Here is an 18,118-nt window from a genome sequence, read left to right on the forward strand (position 1 = left end):
TTAACAGCTGAGGGAAAAGAAGCACCATAACTTCGCAGCAGCTCTGGACCAGGCACTATGCCACGTGTGTCCTACAATGGATGGTAATTCCTGGTGTCCTGATCTCACCCCACTTGTGGGTCAATTTCCTGCCATGGAGGGGAGGACGGCTCTGGCCACACCTGGGAACACTTTGGCTCCCAAGGACAGTCTGCCTCTGGAAGTGAGGCAGCGTTATGATGCAGGTGGGAAGTGTCAGTGCAGAGGATGAGGTCATTTTACCATGGCAACGAGATCCAAAAGACACTGCGTTATTTTGAACTTGAATATACTGTAACACTCAGCGCAGGCAGCCCTATTCACACGGTGTGCTAAGTGTTAGATGGTCCTGGAATGAAGCAGGCAACTCCTCCAGGGAGTCAGTCTCAGAGTTTTAGGCAGGAGAGTTTAGATCTGTTTCTTTCATCAAAGCTCTTTTTTCTGGTAATGAGAGTAATATATGTTATTACAGATAATTTGGAAATGCACCAAGCGTCAGTACTCCAGGTAACATAATGAGGTATCACTTTCTGAGCCAGGTGCTTGGCGTACATCATGTCATGTAACCCTGGCATTGAACTTGGGAGGATGGGTGCTGTGAGTGCCATCTTACCAATGATAAACTGGGGTGTAGACAGCTTAAGAAATTTGTCCAAAATTACACAGCTAAGATATTTTAGAGCCCTGGTGGTATAGTGGCTAAGAGCTATGGCTGCTAACCAAAAAGGTTGGCGGTTCAAATCCACCAGACGCTCCTTGGAATCCCTATGAGGCAGTTCTACTCTGTCCTGTAGGGTCGCTGTGAGTCAGAATTGACTTGCTGGCAGTGGGTTTGTGGAAACCCTGGTGGCATAGTGGTTAAGTACTATGGCTGCTAACCAAGAGGTCTGCAGTTTGAATCTGCCAGGCGCTCCTTGGAAACTCTATGGGGCAGTTCTACTCTGTCCTATTGCATCACTATGAGTCGGAATCGACTCGACGGCAGTGGGTGAGATATTTTAACCCTAAGGTCTCTGTCCCCAGGAAACCCTGGTGGCATAGTGGTTAAGTGCTAGGGCGCTAATCAAAAGGTTAGCATTTCAGATCCACCAGGTACTACTTGGAAACTCTATGGGGCAGTTCTACTCTGTCCTATAGCATTGCTATGAGTCGGAATCAACTCTACGGCAGTGGGTAAGATATTTTAACCCTAAGGTCTCTGTCCCCAGGAAACCCTGGTGGCATAGTGGTTAAGTGCTAGGGCGCGAGTCAAAAGGTTGGCATTTCAGATCCACCAGGTATTCCTTGGAAACCCTTTGGGGCAGTTCTACTCTGTCCTGTAGGGTTGCTATGAGTCAGAATCAACTCAATGGCAACAGCTTTGGTTTTGGTTCTGTCTGTCCCCAAAGCCCTGCGTGTAACACCATTTTAAAGGTGAGGTCAGCACTGGGGGTGGGAGGTAGGGGGATGTTTAAAATTCCACTATCCAAAGATAACGCTTCAAAGCTGGGGTACTGCTATCTAGCCTTCTTTCCACACGTGTACTTTTTTATACAGATTGCACTGTATATGTTGTTTTGAATCTTGCCTTTCTTCACATGACATTATTTCACAAGCAGGTGGGTTTATACGATGTTGGAAAATGCTACACGTGGTTCATAGGGATATTCCAGAAAATGGAGGGTCCGGGTGGTACAAACAGTTAAGGTACTCAGCAGCTAACTGAAAGGTTGGAGGATAGATTCCACCCAGAGGGACCTGAGAAGAAATGCCTGGCTATCTCCTTCTGAAAAAAATCAGCCATGAAAACCCTATGGGGCACAGTCCTACTCTGACACACATGAGTCAGAACTGACTGTGGCAACTGGCTTACTGGTTATTCCAGAAAACACTAACGAGTCAACAGGGGTGATTTTGGCTAGATACAGGACAGCCAGAGGGAAAGTCAGTGTACGTACCCAGTACCCTTTCCCTTTGTTCTGCCATCTCCCACCAGGTCCCTGCAGCCCCCGGCGGCTGCTGAACTGGATGCTGGCCTTGGCTTGCCAGCAGGGCCACCTGGGGGTCGTCAAGCTCCTCGTCTTGACGCACGGGGCCGACCCAGAGAGCTACGCAGTCAGGAAGAACGAGTTCCCTGCCATCACGCGCCTGCCCCTCTACGCGGCCATCAAGTCAGGTGGGTCCCGCCTGAGTCATGCCGACTCAGGTGTTTGTGTTGTCTCCACAGCTAGTGTTGAAACCGTCCCAGGCTGGCGACATGGGACCAGGTCTTCACAGCCATCCCCAGCTCTCAAATTGTCTCTGCATGGAGACTTTTGCAGCCCTTACTCTTTGTTTCCTTTTCTAAATATCCTCCCCACCTACTCACTCCTGAAGGTGGATTTTAGGGACAGGGACCAACTATGGCAAGTGGGACCATTTTATAAGACCGCTGTATCAGCCAGGAAACCCTGGTGGCATAGTGGTTAAGAGCTACAGCTGCTAACCAAAAGGTCAGTAGTTTGAATCCACCAGGTGCTTCTTAGAAATCCTATGGGGCAGATCTACTGTGTCCTCTAGGGTCTCTATGAGTCAAAATTGACTCAACGGCAACAGGTTTGGTTTTCTTGGTGGGTATCAGCCAGGCTTCCTGGGTGGTACAAACAGTTTGCACTCAACTGCCAACCTAAAGGTTGGCAGTTCGAACCCACCCCGCAATGGTACAGAAGAAAAGCCTGGCAATCTGCTTTCATAAAAATTACAGCCAAGAAAACTATGGAGCAGTTCCATAACACAGGGGATCTCCGTGAGTCAGAACTGACTCAGCAGCATTGGATTTGTTTATTTGTTAGTATGTATGAGCCAGGGCTCTCCAGGGAAATAGAAAAACAGAATTAATATGCAGATAGCCTCTTTGTATATTAGGGATATAAGGCCTTTTGTTTATCATACATGCTGCCAGTATTTCTCCCAATCCATTATTTTTCTTTTGTCTGTTATCTTTTGTGATGACAAAGATGTAAGAATGTGTGTGTGTGTGTGTGTGTGTGCATAGAGAGTCCCTGTGTGGCACGAATGGTCAGTGCACTCAACTGCTAACCAAAAGGTTAGAAGTTCGTGTCCACCCAGAAGTGCCTCAGAAGAAAGCCCTGACAATCTATTTCCCAAAGAAAAATCAGCCATTGACAACCCACGGAGCACAGTTTTACTCTGACACGCACGAGGTCACCATGAGTCCAAGTTGACTTGACTGCAACTGATATATAGAGAGAGGGAGGGAGGGAGGGAGAGAGAGTGATTTATTTTAAGAAATTGGTTCATACAGTTGTGGGGGCTGGCAAGTCTGAAATCCACAGGACAGGCAGGCTGGCAACTCAGAGGAGAGTTGACATTGCAGCCTTGGATCTGAATTCTTCCAAGCAGGTAGCAGGCTGGAAACTTGGGCGGGATTTCTGTGCCACAGTCTTGTAGAAGCCCTTCTTCTTCCAGAAACCTTAGTTTTGCTCTTAAGGCCTTCAGCTGGTCAGATGAGGCCCACCCACATTATCAAGGATAATCTCCTTTACTTAGAGTCACTGATGGTAAATTTTAATCACATTTATAAAATACCTTCACAGCAACATTGAGACTAGTATCTGATTAAATAACTGGGTACTGTCACCCTGGTGGTACGGTGGTTAAGAGATCGGCTACTAACCAGAAAGTTTGAATCCTCCAGCCGTTCCCTGGAAACCCTATGAAGCAGTCCTACTCTGTTCTATAGGGTTGCTGTGAGTCGGAACCGACTGGACACCAATGGGTTTGGTTTGGTTTGGTTTTTAGCCAGGGTGACACATAAAATTAACCGTCACACATTCCAAAGGGCAAAGTCTTACGAAGTTATCTCACTAATAGGAACTTGATACCTCAAGGAAAGTAATAGAGACATTTAACAAAAATGTTTTTAGTTTCTGTTTCACGTATCACATTCTGCATTTTGGACAGTTGGTGACGTGCTCTGCGCCTCAGTGTTCTCACCTTTCCATGTTTTGTTCCTCTAGGGAATGAAGACGTTGCAATATTCCTGCTTCGTCATGGGGCTTTTTTCTGCTCTTACATCTTACTGGACAGCCCTGACACCAGCAAACATCTCCTTAGGAAGTATTTCATGGAAACCAGTGCCCTGCCCAGTGGTTGTCCGGGAAAAGCGGTAAGTAGGTCCTGCCTCTCGGCTGAGGCTCTGAAATCTGAGCTTCATCTACTTTATCAAAGTTTGCTGCGATTGTTGTTTTTCTCAAGAGTGGTTAAATATGTCATCATTTTTAACAATCTCTTTTCAAAATGTTCTTAAGTTTTCTTTATTACATTTAAAAATTACAAAAGTCCTATGTGCCTGTTACAACAAGTAAAACAAGAGACCAAATAAAAATTACTGATCTACCCCCTTGAAGTAAATAACAACCCAGTAAGGCTCTTTCCGGAAACCCTGGTGGCATAGTGGTTAAGTGCTAGGGCTGCTAACCAAGAGATCGGCAGTTCGAATCTGCCAGGCGCTCCTTAGAAATTCTATGGGGCAGTTCTACTCTGTCCTATAGGGTTGCTATGAGTCAGAATCGACTCGACGGCAGTGTGTTTGGTTTTTTTGGTTTTTAAGGATCTTTCCACATCTTTCCCCATGCAAAAGCTATAAAAACATTTTAAACATATACAAGGTTTAGTTTTTAGTTTTTCACTATAGTAACAAAAACAGTGTTCATTATATACGTTTGGGTTTCATAATGTCTTAGTTATGTAGTGCTGCTATAACAGAAACACCATAAGTAGATGGCTTTAACGAACAGAGGTTTCCGCTCTCGCAATCTAGGAAGCTAGAAGTCCGAATTCAGGGTGCCAACTCTAGGGGAAGGCATTCTCTCTTTTGGCTCTGTGGGGAGGTCCATGTCATCTATCTTCCCTGGTCTAGGAGCTTCTTAGCACAGGACCCCAGGTCCAAAGGACACGCCCCCCTCCTTCTTGTTCATTTTTGGTGGCATGAGGCCCCTACCTCTCTGCTCTAGTCTCTCTTTTATACTCAAAAGAGATTGACTCAAGATACAACCTAAACCTGTAGATTGAGTCCTGCCTCGTTAACGTAACTGTCTCTAATCCTGCCTCGTTAACATCCTCAGACCTGTTGCCATCAAGTTGATTCCGAACATCATAAAGGTTAGGATTTACAACACATAGGAAAATCACATCAGATGACAAAATTGTGGACAATCACATGATAACTGCGAATCATGGCCCAGCCAAGTTGATACATTTTGGAGGGACACAGTTCAGCCTATAACACATAAGAAGGTAATTTCCACCCCCAATTTTATATATTCTCCTAGAGTTTACTGTAATATTTTTATTTTTTTGTTTCTTGCATTTTAAGCTTTAAATTTTTTGGAATTTATTTTTGTATGTATGTGGTGGGGTGGTTTGCTTTTGTGTGGCCTTTCTCACCCTGGTCATGTAATTCCCACTCAGGTGACTGGGTGGGACTGTGCAGATAAGGTAATTGTGGCCCACCCAGGGGATTGGTCAGTTTTGCCATCCTGCAGAAGAGGATCTCACCATCATCAAGGAAGAAGGGCCAAGAGTGGTGCTCATCCTTTGGGTCCGGGATCTCTGCACTGAGAAGCTTCTGGAACCAGGAGTCAGAGAGAGAGAGACAGAGAGAGGGACAGAGAGACAGAGAGAGACACAGAGAGAGAGAGAGAGAGTGTTAACACTGAAGACAGCAAGAAGCAGCGGCAGGAGAGACTGGCAGGAGATGGTGCAACGGGCTTCCCAGCCTACAAAGCAAGACAGCTGAGTGCTTTCATGCAGGGGGCTTGCTGGCAGAATAACGTGCCTCTGGGCACTTGGTGGAGCTAGGTTTGTGGACCCGTGGAGCTAGGTTTGTGGACCCGTGGAGCTAGGTTTGTGGACCCGTGGAGCTAGGTCTGTGGACCCGTGGAGCTAGGTCTGTGGACCCGTGGAGCTAGGTCTGTGGGCCCGTGGAGCTAGGTCTGTGGGCCCGTGGAGCTAGGTCTGTGGACCCGTGGAGCTAGGTTTGTGGACCCGTGGAGCTAGGTTTGTGGACCCGTGGAGCTAGGTTTGTGGACCCGTGGAGCTAGGTTTGTGGACCCGTGGAGCTAGGTTTATGGACCCGTGGAGCTAGGTTTGTGGACCCGTGGAGCTAGGTTTGTGGACCCGTGGAGCTAGGTTTGTGGACCCGTGGAGCTAGGTTTATGGACCCGTGGAGCTAGGTTTGTGGACCCGTGGAGCTAGGTTTGTGGACCCGTGGAGCTAGGTTTGTGGACCCATGGAGCTAGGTTTGTGTACCCGTGGAGCTAGGTTTGTGGACCCGTGGAGCTAGGTTTGTGGACCCGTGGAGCTAGGTTTGTGGACCCGTGGAGCTAGGTTTGTGGACCCGTGGAGCTAGGTTTGTGGACCCGTGGAGCTAGGTTTGTGGACCCGTGGAGCTAGAGCTGAGTGTCTTTGGGCCAAAGCTTACTGGCGGAGTCGGGGTACCTCTGGGCACTTATTGGCAGAGCTAAAAGAGTTTTGTACCACTTGTTCGAGCAGAGCAAAGGTTAATTCAAGAGGCGTGCCTGTGGGCCTAGCTGAAAAGAGGCTGTCCTGATGGAAGAACTCTATCCTCAGCGACCCTGAACCTGAATTGTGACCTGTTTTTCCCCTAATAAACCCCATAATAGTAAGCATTGTCTCTGAGCTCTGCGTGGCCATTGCAGTGAATTAGCAAACCCAGCAGAGAAGCAGAAAATGCCCTGGTGTCCGAATTGGCAGAGATGGCAGAGGGAGGACGCATGTCTGACCTCTGCCCCACAGGAGTCAGCCTTGGGCTGTTGATCTTGGGCCTCCTTCCCCTTTGTGAAGTTAGAGGAGGTTATACGCTGCCCCTGCACAATTCTTACAACGTGGTATGAGAGGGGGTCTAGCTTTCATCTCTTCTGGATGGATGGCCAATTGTTCTAGCACAGTTGTTAAAATAAAGCTTCCTTTTCCTCTGAATCGAAATACACCATTGTCATTTTTCCCACTATATCGCCATATAATTTTTGGGTTCTGTGTACTGGTTCACTGACCTATTGGTCTGTTTTTGGGCAAATGACATACTCTTTTGATTACATGCATTTTATTTAGAATCTGTTAACATAAATTTTCTACTCATTGTCTTTTTCAAAGATGTCTTGACTGTTATCATACATTTGCTCTTCTATTTTGTCCACTTTCCACAATGATTCTACTTGTGTAGCTTTTGTTTTATGTTCTTTAATGAGATTTTATAGTTTTCTAATAAAGGTCCTGGACCTATCTTCTTTATTTGTGGCATTTTTATTGTTTTCACAACTATTTGAATATGTATAATTTTTCCCCCCCATTTCCATTTCCAACCTGATGTTACTGGCACGGAGAAAAGCTCTTTTTGTTTATTTATGCTTTATCCAGTCCCTTTAACAGCTTTTCCTATTAATTCTAATAGTTTTTTTGTAACATTCCTTGGGACTTTTAGGTATATGATCAAATCATCTGCAAATTCAGAACAGGTTTGTTCCTTCTTTTCCAGTCTTTATATAACTTGTTTCATGTCTATCTGATTGTGTATCACTAGACATTTCAAAAGTTGAGTCATTGTGATGATAGTAGGTGTAGCTCTTGTTCCTGATTTTAAAGGTCTTGGTATCAGCAATTTATGGTCATTTGCTGTAGGTTTTTGATAACTAGACTGTTGCATATTTAGGTAGTTTTCATGTATTCCTTTTTGCTCAGAGTTTTTATTAGGAATGGTTGCAGAATTTTGTTAAATGCTTTCTTGCCAGCTATTAATATAATCACATAGTGTTTCTACTCTAACTTGTTGATGTAATGAATGATGATGATAGATGTTGACCCAACCTTGAATTTCTGGAATAAACACCAATTGACTTTTTCACTGCTGATATTTTATTTACAATTTTTATATCTATTCTTACAAGTGACTCGTTCTATAGTATTCTGTTTTTATTGTTTCTATGAGGTTTTGAAATAAGAGTTTGCTAGCTTTACAAAATGACATGGGGAACTTTTCATATGATTATGGTCTGGAGAAGTTTCATAGGAATCATTTATTTTTAAAGGTTAATTAAATAAAGCAGTCTGAAGTGGTAGGTCTCTTAACAGTAAGTCTGTGTTTTCTGACTTCTTTTGAAGTCATTGGTCAATTCAGGTTGTCTGCTTTCCCTTTTGTGAAATTCTTTGATTATATTTTGGTAGGAAGTAGATTTTTCAATTTGCTGTCATGGTGTTGCATTTATATTTTTCTTGTAATTTTTTTATTTGCTTCTGTATCTGTAGTTATGTTTCCCTTTCCATTGATGATATTGAATGGTTTTACTTTTTGTCTTTTGAACTTGATCAGCCTAAAAAAAAACCAGACCTCGCTAGAGATTTATATATTTTTGTGGTCTTTCTAAGGAACTTGCTAGATTTTACTTTTTCTGTGATTTGTTTTTATTGTTTCATTCATTTTTAGCTTTTACCTTTATTAAACCCCTCTTCATATTTTCTTTTTTTGATGAGTTTGTTATGTCATGATTAAAGCGAGGCTCTGGCATAAGACTTCATTGGTCTAATCTGGGCTCCAGACTTCACAGCTCTGGGACCTTCATCTGGTTACTTGCACTTTCTGTGTTTGGGTTTCCTCATCTGTAAAATAGAAAGGGCAAGAAAGCTCCTGTGTCAGAGGGACGGATGGTTAGCGATTACATGCGGTAATATTTGTAGCATGCTAGTAGCAATGCCAGACATGTGGCATGTGTCTAATATTGCCGTAGGTTGTTTTTTTTTTTTTTTTTGATTTCTTGAATTGAATATTTATTTTCCATCTTTTTTCTAATTTTACCTTGTTGATTGCATTATTCAAGTCCTCTGTCTGCTGCATATTTGCACTGGCTTTATCAAAATCTGGTTGTTAAAATTCCCTGAGTGATTGCAGCGTGCACCCAACACTGAGAACCAGTGATCAGATTTTCTCCGCTTAAAGTGAAAACTTTAAACCGGAAATGGTTGGCTTCCATGCCTATGACCTTTTCTGCATGGTAGCTCCTCTTATGCTTGCCAAGATAGTGTGGGAGTAGTTATTGCACTTGCAGGTGAGAAGGTAAAGCAAAGATCATAATGCTTGCTCCACAGCTCTTCCTGGTAGAATCAGAAGAAAAAATGAAAGCACAGCACACCTGAGTCATAGGGACTCCTTGGGCTTCCCCAGAGCAGTGAATTCCAAGGGCAAGTACCTTGGAGTGGGTGTGTCTGGCCGCCCTGTGATCTCGAATCTGAATCTCGAAGCACTAGGCATTCCTTCTGTGCTGCCTGCAGAAGAGAGGGTGCGGCCCAGAGGGGCCCCTAGCCAGAAGGATGACTCACGAACCAGAGGTGAGTGCTCCTATTTTCCAGCAGTCCAGTGGGATCAGAGTGACATCTTTGGTTCAGAACACTAGACATCAGTAGGAATTTAAAAGGTCTTTGCTGACATGTACTTATAGCCTGAAAACTCCCCTGGCTTTGAAGTTTGGCAGTAACCTTACTGAATTTGTAATCCCACTATGGCATGTGTGGCGTGGGTGGCTTCTCCTGCTGGTTCAGCACTTAGTCACGGCTGCACAGTGATGTTTTAGGGTGATTATCCCATGGTGCCATCTAGTTTTTTATATGTTTGTGCCCTACCTCCCTGTTAGTCGGCTCTGTGTCCATGGCTCATAGGTCATCTAGAGACTTATTCTGTGTTTTTTGAATGCAATTGTTACCTTCCTGGAAGTCACAGCTGGTCCACATATAGCAGCCCTCCTGCCATCTGTGTGTCTAAGGAGCCACCTAACTCCTCAGGCTGCCAGAATCGCCTCATGCTGGCAAAAGGGGCACTGCTGAGAAGGCCGCATTTCTATCCCAGGGCCCTTTGTCAGGGCTGACTTCTTGGGTTTTGTTGGTGTTTGGATAAGGGCAGTTCATGAGGCCACACTGTATAGTCCAGAAAACAAAAGTGTAACAAAGTAAGACCTGGCTAGAGATGTTTTCCTGACCAGCCTGTGTTCCTCCCAGCTCTTGGAAACCGCCCAAATCTTGCCTTAACATTTAATGAGAAGACTTGAGTTCATGGCCAGTGTCCTGTCAGTGTTTCAGTTTGTTGCCATGAGAAATAATGCTTTGATGTTATCACACCAGAAAGGAGTAGAAAACCTTAGAAATGCCAGGAAGGAAATGCCGAATCCGGTCCTGGAATCACTGTGCTATTGTCCCCGTTCAGAGTTAGAGGCCAGGCCCAGGGGATCGTTGGAGCTGTTTGGAATGTAGAAAGTAGACCAGAGCTTAAACTGCTTTTGAAATGACCCAATGGTGAAATTACTAATATCCTGTTAAAATCCCCTAATGATTCCAAATCTGGAAGCTAACCTAAGGAGAGAGGAGAATGGTGTTATTACTTTTTGGATTAGCTTTGCTTACGTGGCCTAAAAGTTGCTGATGACCCACCGTTTATACAGTGTCTGTGGCTGTTTCAGTTTCTTAGTGCTGCTGTGACAGAAATACCGCAGGTGGGTGGCTTTAAAGAATAGAAATTTATTTTCTAATAGTTCAGGAGACTAGAAGTCCCAGTTCAGGACTCCAGCTCTAGGGGAGCGCTCTCCGTCTGTCAGCTCTGAGGGACGGGCCATGTCTCTTCCAGCGCTCTTCGGTTCCTGGCGACCTGGAAGCGGTATCTACCTTCCCCCTTTTGTGCTTGCCTGCCTCTGTGCCTGATCTGCCCTTTTTATATTTCAAAAGTGATGAGGTTTAGGACGCTCCCCACACTGATATGGCCACATTAACATAACAAAGAAAACCCTGTTCCCAGACGGGATTACATCCACAGGTATAGGGGTTAGGATTCCAACACATATTTGTGGGGGTGGGGGGACACAATTCAGTCCATAACGGTGGTCAAACCAGGGATGGATTACCCAGGTTTCGCAATCAAAAAATGATTGTGAAAATTCACATGGTAGAAAAAGTGAACAAGAACACCGCATGATATTTCACGTAGGTGTTCACTTTTCCTACTGGATTTTAAAACACAATACAAAGCAACCATTATATAAACCTTTTGTGTTTAGTTAAAAATGGAGAAAATTATTAATCTGAGATGCAAAATATTAAAACTATTACTGGAACTTACATGACAAACTAGAAAACAATAAGAAAAAGAATAAGAAACATTATCAAATGTTGCTGAACTATCGGATATCAGCATAGAGAATCAGATTCATAATGGTGCGAGTAAATCCCAGACACGTAGAAGACAGAGGCATTGAAAAATTCATCAGAATATATATATATATATATATACACACACATACACCCCACTTAAAAAACCACAACCAAAACCAAACCCATTGCCATCAAGTCAATTCCAACTCAGAGCAACTTTACAGGACAGAGCAGAACTGCCCCACAAAGTTTCCAAGGAACACCTGGTGGGTTCGAACTGCCGACCTTTGGTTAGCAGCTGTATCATTTAGCCACTACACCACCAGGGTTTCCTACTATAAAAGGGAAATGATTATATTTCAGATGTATAAAGATATATAATCAGATATAAAACTAATGTATTTAAATATTAAACAAAATTATATGTAGTAAAACATAAGTTTAAAAAGAAATACAAAAGCAAATTTAAAAAAAGAAATAGTATAAAAAGGAAAGCTATATAAAATATTGGGAAAAAAAGCCTGACAAAAACTTAAATCCAAAACAGATAATTGATACAATTACATGTCAGTCAGTAATTGAACTTAATTCAATGTTTATAGGGTATCTGCTAGACACCAGGGACTGGGCAGTGACTGAGCCAGACCCCTGGTCCCTATGTCAGGCTGCTCACAGATTCTGTTGGGTAAGAAGTCAAGCAAAATAAGCGGTTAATTTATATACACAGAAACACATAAATCATGGCACAGAAGCATATACAACCTTGTTAGCAATTAAAGGGATTCAAATTAAAACAACTTGAAAGCACTGCCACACACCTGTTAAACTAGCACAAACAATATGAATGCTGAGTAAGGCCCGTGGCTGCGTCATACAGAAATGGGCACGGCAGTGCTTTGCAGCTGGCACAGGGAATTGGTTCCATATGTGTGGAAAGTAGTTGGCATCATGCAACAAAAGCTGTAAAATTACCTTCTCCCAGTGAACTGTTTTGAATTTGATATTTCCTTTCTGAAGGATATCTCTAAGACAATTCAAATGGAAAAAAAGTAATTGCCACAAAAGTGGTCAAAACACTGCTATTTATAAGAAGAAGAGACTAGGGGAAAGAGACCCAAACATCCAGCCACAGGGAAACTATACCATCGGTGCAGGTCAGCAGGGCAGGCCCCACAGCCAGGGAAAGTGGTTCTCTCCTCAGGACTCTGCACGCCGCTGTTCCTCTCCTCCAGGACACCCTTCAGATTTCAACCCAACACAGCATCCTCAGGGGAGCCTTCCCAAGCCCAGACCAGGTCACTCCCCCACTTTTTGTCTCCCAGAGTTTTCTGTCCATTTTATCCATAGCACCTAATTAACACAGGTTGGGGTTGTCCAGGTGAAATTTTTGTTTAATTTCAGTGACCCCACTTGACCAAAAACTCCCTGAAGCAAAGGCTTTGGCAGCTTTTAGTCTGCATTTTGCCCCTCAGTGCAGGGCCTGGAACAGAATGGATAGATGGATAAGTGAGTGGATGGATAGATGGATAGATGGGTGGATGGATAGGTAGAAGGAAGAAGACAAGGAGAGAGAGAAGAACAACAAAAAAAAAAAAACATTGCCGTTGAGTCAATTCCGACTCATAGTGACCCTAGAGGACAGAGTAGAATTGCCCTGTAGAGTTTCCAAGGAACCCCTGGTGGATTTGAACTGCTGACCTTTTGGTTAGCCACCATAGCACTTAACCACTATGCCACCAGGGTTATCCAAGAGAGGCCCAGACCTGGGAAGGGAAAAATAGTTGATTGGATGAATGGATGGTCGAATGAATGGGTGGGTGGGTAGATAGATGATGGATGGATAGATGGAAGGAAGAAGGAAGAGGTAGATGGAATCTTGAAATTTCATACATGCGGTAATCTCCCTTCCATTTGTGTAGTTAACAAAGTACTTTGCCAAACATGCTTATTTAATCGCCTACACAGTTCTGTGAGGTAGAAGTTTTTGTCTTTATTTGAAAGTTGAATGGCGTGAGGGCTCTCTCAATAGTAAGTTAAGAAGTAGCTTAGTTAACTGCAGACATCTTTTTTTTTTTTTTTTTAGCTTTTTGCAAAATCCTGAAATTGGAACTAGTGATGGGGTATTTGTTATAAGCTTCCTATTTTTTTAATTTAGTTGATTGATGATCAATTTTGTTATTTTTTTCAAAGACCCTCAAACTGGTTTTATATATCAACTTTGTTGTTTTTATATCATCTTGGCTTTTCTATTCTTAGTCTAATTATTTTCATTTTCTTGCTTTATTTTAACTTTCCAAAGAAGAATGGGTCTGGTTTATTGTGTATCATGTTTTTTTTTTTTTTTTTTTTGGTAGTGATGGCGATCAGAGTTGTGATGTTTTTGTGGTTCTAAAAAATCTGTTGTGTATTGGTTTTTCTCTGCTACCCAAATACTATTTAAAAGAGTATGTTTTTGGTTGCTGTTGGTTCAGTGCCTAGTGTCATCATCTGGGTGCCTTGGTCATCTCTCCAAATGCCTTTGAACTTCTCTGTCACCTTTTCCATGTCTGTCTAAACATGGTGGTGCAGAGGAAGGGAACGAGATTGAGCCCCAGCATCTGAATCACAGCCCTGGTTCTATCACCTTTAAACTGATCTCTCTGAGGTTCTTTATGGACAAATTGTGCCCAAACCCACAGAGCAAAACCAGAGTTACTATGGGGGTCACTTGAAAAAGTGGGTGTGAAAGTACTTTGTGTGCCTTGCAAAGAGTTGCCAGGAAGTTGTTAACCATCCAATCACAGCTTGACTTCTAGCTTTTCCACCTACAGAGTCCGGGTTTTGAGTGTTCGCCTTGTATGCAACCTGTCCTTACGTTTTGACTGTTAACGTGCCCAGCCTTGTTTTTGCAGCAGCATTCACATGACTTACCTGTCACATTATAATACACCATCTAACGTTCGTCTTGTAAGTCATTTTTGTGTTTACATTTCTCATTTGTCTGGTCTTTATGGCAGTGTTTCCGTTTTTTTTATTGTAATGACTATATATAACAAAACATTTGCCTTTTCTACATATTTTATGGGTACAATTCAGTGGCATTGATTATGTTCATTCATCATGTTGTACAGCCGTCACCACTGTTTGTAGATTTTTCCACCACCATTAACTAGAAGCCCCATGTGCTCCAAGCGATGACTTGCCCTTTCCCCCTCCCTCTCACTCATCCGTGGTAACCACTAAGCAACTTTGGTCTCTCCACATTTACCTGTTCTAGGTATTTCATATACGTGGGGTCATACAATATTTGTCCTTTTGTGAGTGACTTATTTCACTCAGCATGATGTTTTCAAGGCTCATCCATGTGGTAGCATGTATCAGGACTTCATTTCTCTTTATAGCTGTGTAGTATTTCCTTTGTGCGTGTGTGCCACGCTTTGTTTATCCATTCATCTATGATGGACATTTAGTGTGGCCATTTGTTGTTTTAAATTATACTGGTAGTTTTAACCAGTACTAGTTCTATTAGTTACAATATTTTTAGCAGGAATGTTTTGTCAGGACTGATTTCTTTTTTCTCTCTTCCTGATTCCATAATTTTATAAACTGGAAGGAAGGCTGGCAGTCCCTTTTCCTGATGGCTTCCTTCCCTTACTTGCTTCAGTGTTCTCAAGTCCTTCATGAAATTCTTCTTTTACACCATAGAGTCCTCACAGGCTTTTTCCTAGTTCAGTGACTGGTTTTACTGTCATTTTCCTTCCTTTGTATTATATTTGTGATCTCCTGATCTCTAATAGGCATCTTTTTTCTTCTTTATTTACAAAGGGCAGGAAGGGGGAGAGAAGAGGCCGGGAGTTTGAGAAGGAGGGAAGATGATGGGGGCAGCGGTAGGAGAGAGTGGGAGGGTGATCTTGTCTGAGGATGGTGGAGGCTTGCCGGAGTTGTTGCAGACCCTGGTGAGAGTGGGAGGTGGGAGTTCACGGTGACCCCAGCCAGACTTGACTACTAAGTCAGCATGTGGAAAGCACACACAATAATAATAGACACATAAAACAAAACAAAACCCTTTAAAAAAAAAAAAAAAACAAACAAACCCATAGCCATCCGGTGAATTCTGACTCATAGCGACCCTATAGGACAGAGTAGAACTGCCCCATAGTTTCTAAGGAGTGGCTAGTGGAGTCGAACTGCTGACCTTTGGCTAGCAGCCAAGCTCTTAACCACTGATCCACCAGGGCCTCTGTAATGAAACAACTGTAATGAACCAGTTGCCCTTAGATATTCTTGAAACGACCTTACTACGAAGGCTGAGAAGCACAGGTTTCCTAAGCCTCCCACTGTGCTTTCTGGGGAGAGTAGTACTTCCTTTTATTGGCCTAAAGTTTAATGGGGTGGAACTTGAAGACAGACATGAGCACATTCTCCATCTGCTTACCCCAGAATGGGTGTGACTTAGCCACTGCGCTGTTGAGCTGATGGGGTCTCTGTGACCAGCTGTCTCTGATTTTGCAATTCATCACTCATGGATTTAATTATACAATTGCTGGCTTCTCTCCCTAAGAATATTGTTTACTGTGATTCTTCCCGGATGAAGCAAAAGTAAGTAATGAGGGCTTCAGGGCTCGCTGGGCTAGGTTTAGACGTCAAGTATACTGACTTTTGGCTCTTGTAATTGTGCGTTCTTCTTCCTTTCTCTCTGCCTCTTTGTAAACACTTGGGCACCCTTAATCTTTGTGCACAAAAAAGAAAATAATTTTTGTAAATGAAAGCTTTCAAACTAACCCAACCCATAAACACGTTGCCATTGAGTCAATTCCAACCCAAGACCAGGTATAAATCTTAACAAATTTTTCAACTTCCATCCAGCCCAGAAATCATTTTACAAACATGTCTATAATCTGAGTGTCTAATCATGATGTTTCCAGACTTCTGCTTTCTACTACTTCTCCTAGGGCCTGAGTTCATCAAACTCCAACCCTGAAGAAACTCAGGTGGGTGGAAGACCTAGACAGAGCTCAGTTCTAGGAGCTTGAGCCATCTGCTTCCTCCTCGTATCTAGGGAAGTTGGTGCCACACACAGCCACTTATATTTCTGGTTTTCTTCTGATAAAACACTTCCCCCAGAAGAAGCACACAAGGTTTCCCCACAACTCTTCTTTCTCGCTGAGTGGTTGCCGTCACATTCTCACCGTCCACGAAGATCAAGAAGCCATTGCGTTAGGGCAGCCAGATGCACAAGTTACACGTTCCTGTGCACGCACAGACCTCTCCCCTTGGAACCATAAACTCCCTGCAGAGGTGTAACTAAGGTAGTGCAGATAGGGCACATGCCCTGGGCGCCACTTGAGGAGGGGCACTCATGAGCAGTTTCTGTTGGCCATCGCCGTTTCCATCACCAGCTGTGAGAGATCATTCAGCAATTTAAGACTAATTGCCAGAGGCAGTATTTTCCATAGATAGCCCCTGGCTCCCTGAGCTTGGTTCCGTCTGCCATGCCATATCTTTGCACTCTGCCCTGTGACTACCACTGAGGGGAAACAAAGCCCCTCCAGCCTCTGCACCCTCTTTCAGTTTCCTCCCCCTGTAACTCATAGCCCTACTCCGCCTGTATAAATCCTACTAATCCTGCAAGCCCTGGTTCAGGGAGCACCTTCCTCACCGCAGACTCTCCTCTACCAACTAGGGCGCTTGTTACCATCCTCAGTTATAGAGCAGATGTGCCACCTTGCTTACCTTACGTCTGCACATTCAGCAACTTGTTCTTGAGTACTGCTGCGTGTGGACTGTGTGTCAGGCTCTGAGTGGCTGTAGTTTTGGGGGAAGCAGACCTCCAGGCATTTCTTCTCCAGTAACCCTGAGTGGGTTTGAACTGCCAACCTTTAGGTGAATAGTTGAGCACAAGCTGTCTGTACCACCCAGAGACCTCTGCCATCTCGAGATCAAAGTTAAATAATGGTTACCAGGGGGAGGAGGGGAAACCCTGGTGCCACAGTGGTTAAGAGCTATGACTGCTAACCAGAAGGTCAGCAGTTCAAATCTCCCAGACGCTCCTTGGAAACTCTATGGGCAGTTCTGGTCTGTCCTGTAGGGCCCCTATGAGTCAGAATCAACTTGATGGCAATGGGTAGGGGCAGAAGGGAGGGGGCAAGGGGGACTCATTATTTAGGAAGCACTGAGTTTCTGTTTATGGTGATGGAAAATTTGGCAATGGATGTAGGTGATGGTTACACACCATGATTGATGTAATTGGTGTCACTGACTTGTACGTGTGAAAGATGTTGAATTGGCAGATGTTCTGTTATCTATATTTTTACAACAATAAAATAATAATAATTTAAAAAAAAAAAGGAAGCTAGCAGTTAGGGGTCAGCTCTTGCAAAAGCTCTCTCAGCCACAGGCTCAATACCAGAGTGTCCTCCAGTCTTAGCTGTAACAACCCACATCCCATAGGAAGCATCTGCAGCCCCAGAGCAACCTGGGCAACCTGCCAGTCACAACACAAGGCCACACCCACCTGGCCCCCACAACCTTCGTATGAGCCCCCTGGTTCGTTCATGAATTCTGTATTTTAATTGGAACTTTCTCCTTGGCCTTGAATCCCCCACTTCAGGAATGATTCCCATCCCTCAGTTTCTTTCCCTAGAATGGTTTTTAACCCATAAGCCAACAGAAATGCAGAGGTGTCTCTGCAGGAGGTGGGACCTGGCCAGATCAACTGCACTTGAGGGAAGAGAGAGACAAAGTTGGAATGCTGGATTGGAGGCAGGTGGCAGAGGTGTGGGGCTGCTGGGGGTAGGAGTTTAGATGTTTGGCTGAAAGCAGGGGGCGGGGTTTAAGGAGTTTTGAGAGATCTTGCTGTTTTAAGATGACCAATGTTGGTTAAAGGTGTACAGAATGGGTGGATTACAGGTCTCAGTGGCTTGATTTTCTTCAA

General features: G+C 43.8%; 1 protein-coding gene and 1 long non-coding RNA gene across 5 annotated transcripts in view; both read left to right on the forward strand.

Annotated features, from left to right (window-relative positions):
• The window catches only part of LRRK1 (leucine rich repeat kinase 1), a 165,229-nt gene that overhangs the window by 64,816 nt on the left and 82,295 nt on the right, over positions 1-18,118 (forward strand). For 2 of the 3 annotated variants that reach the window (XM_049905203.1, XM_049905204.1), the window contains exons 5-6: positions 1,994-2,173; positions 4,017-4,165. In XM_049905203.1, coding sequence (XP_049761160.1) covers positions 1,994-2,173; positions 4,017-4,165 — 329 coding nt within the window. The remainder of the gene's footprint in view (positions 1-1,993; positions 2,174-4,016; positions 4,166-18,118) is intronic. The other variant, XM_049905205.1, reaches the window with a different exon arrangement.
• On the forward strand, positions 5,318-6,422 carry LOC126087657 (uncharacterized). 2 transcript variants are annotated; one of them, XR_007519808.1, is made up of 3 exons: positions 5,318-6,101; positions 6,146-6,277; positions 6,322-6,422. It is a non-coding gene; the product is annotated as an uncharacterized LOC126087657 (long non-coding RNA). The 2 variants fall into 2 exon arrangements; XR_007519807.1 differs by having other exon boundaries at positions 5,318-5,859; positions 5,904-6,277.

Source organism: Elephas maximus, chromosome 13 (genome assembly GCF_024166365.1).
Source record: "Elephas maximus indicus isolate mEleMax1 chromosome 13, mEleMax1 primary haplotype, whole genome shotgun sequence".
In the NCBI taxonomy this organism is placed as follows: domain Eukaryota; kingdom Metazoa; phylum Chordata; class Mammalia; order Proboscidea; family Elephantidae; genus Elephas; species Elephas maximus.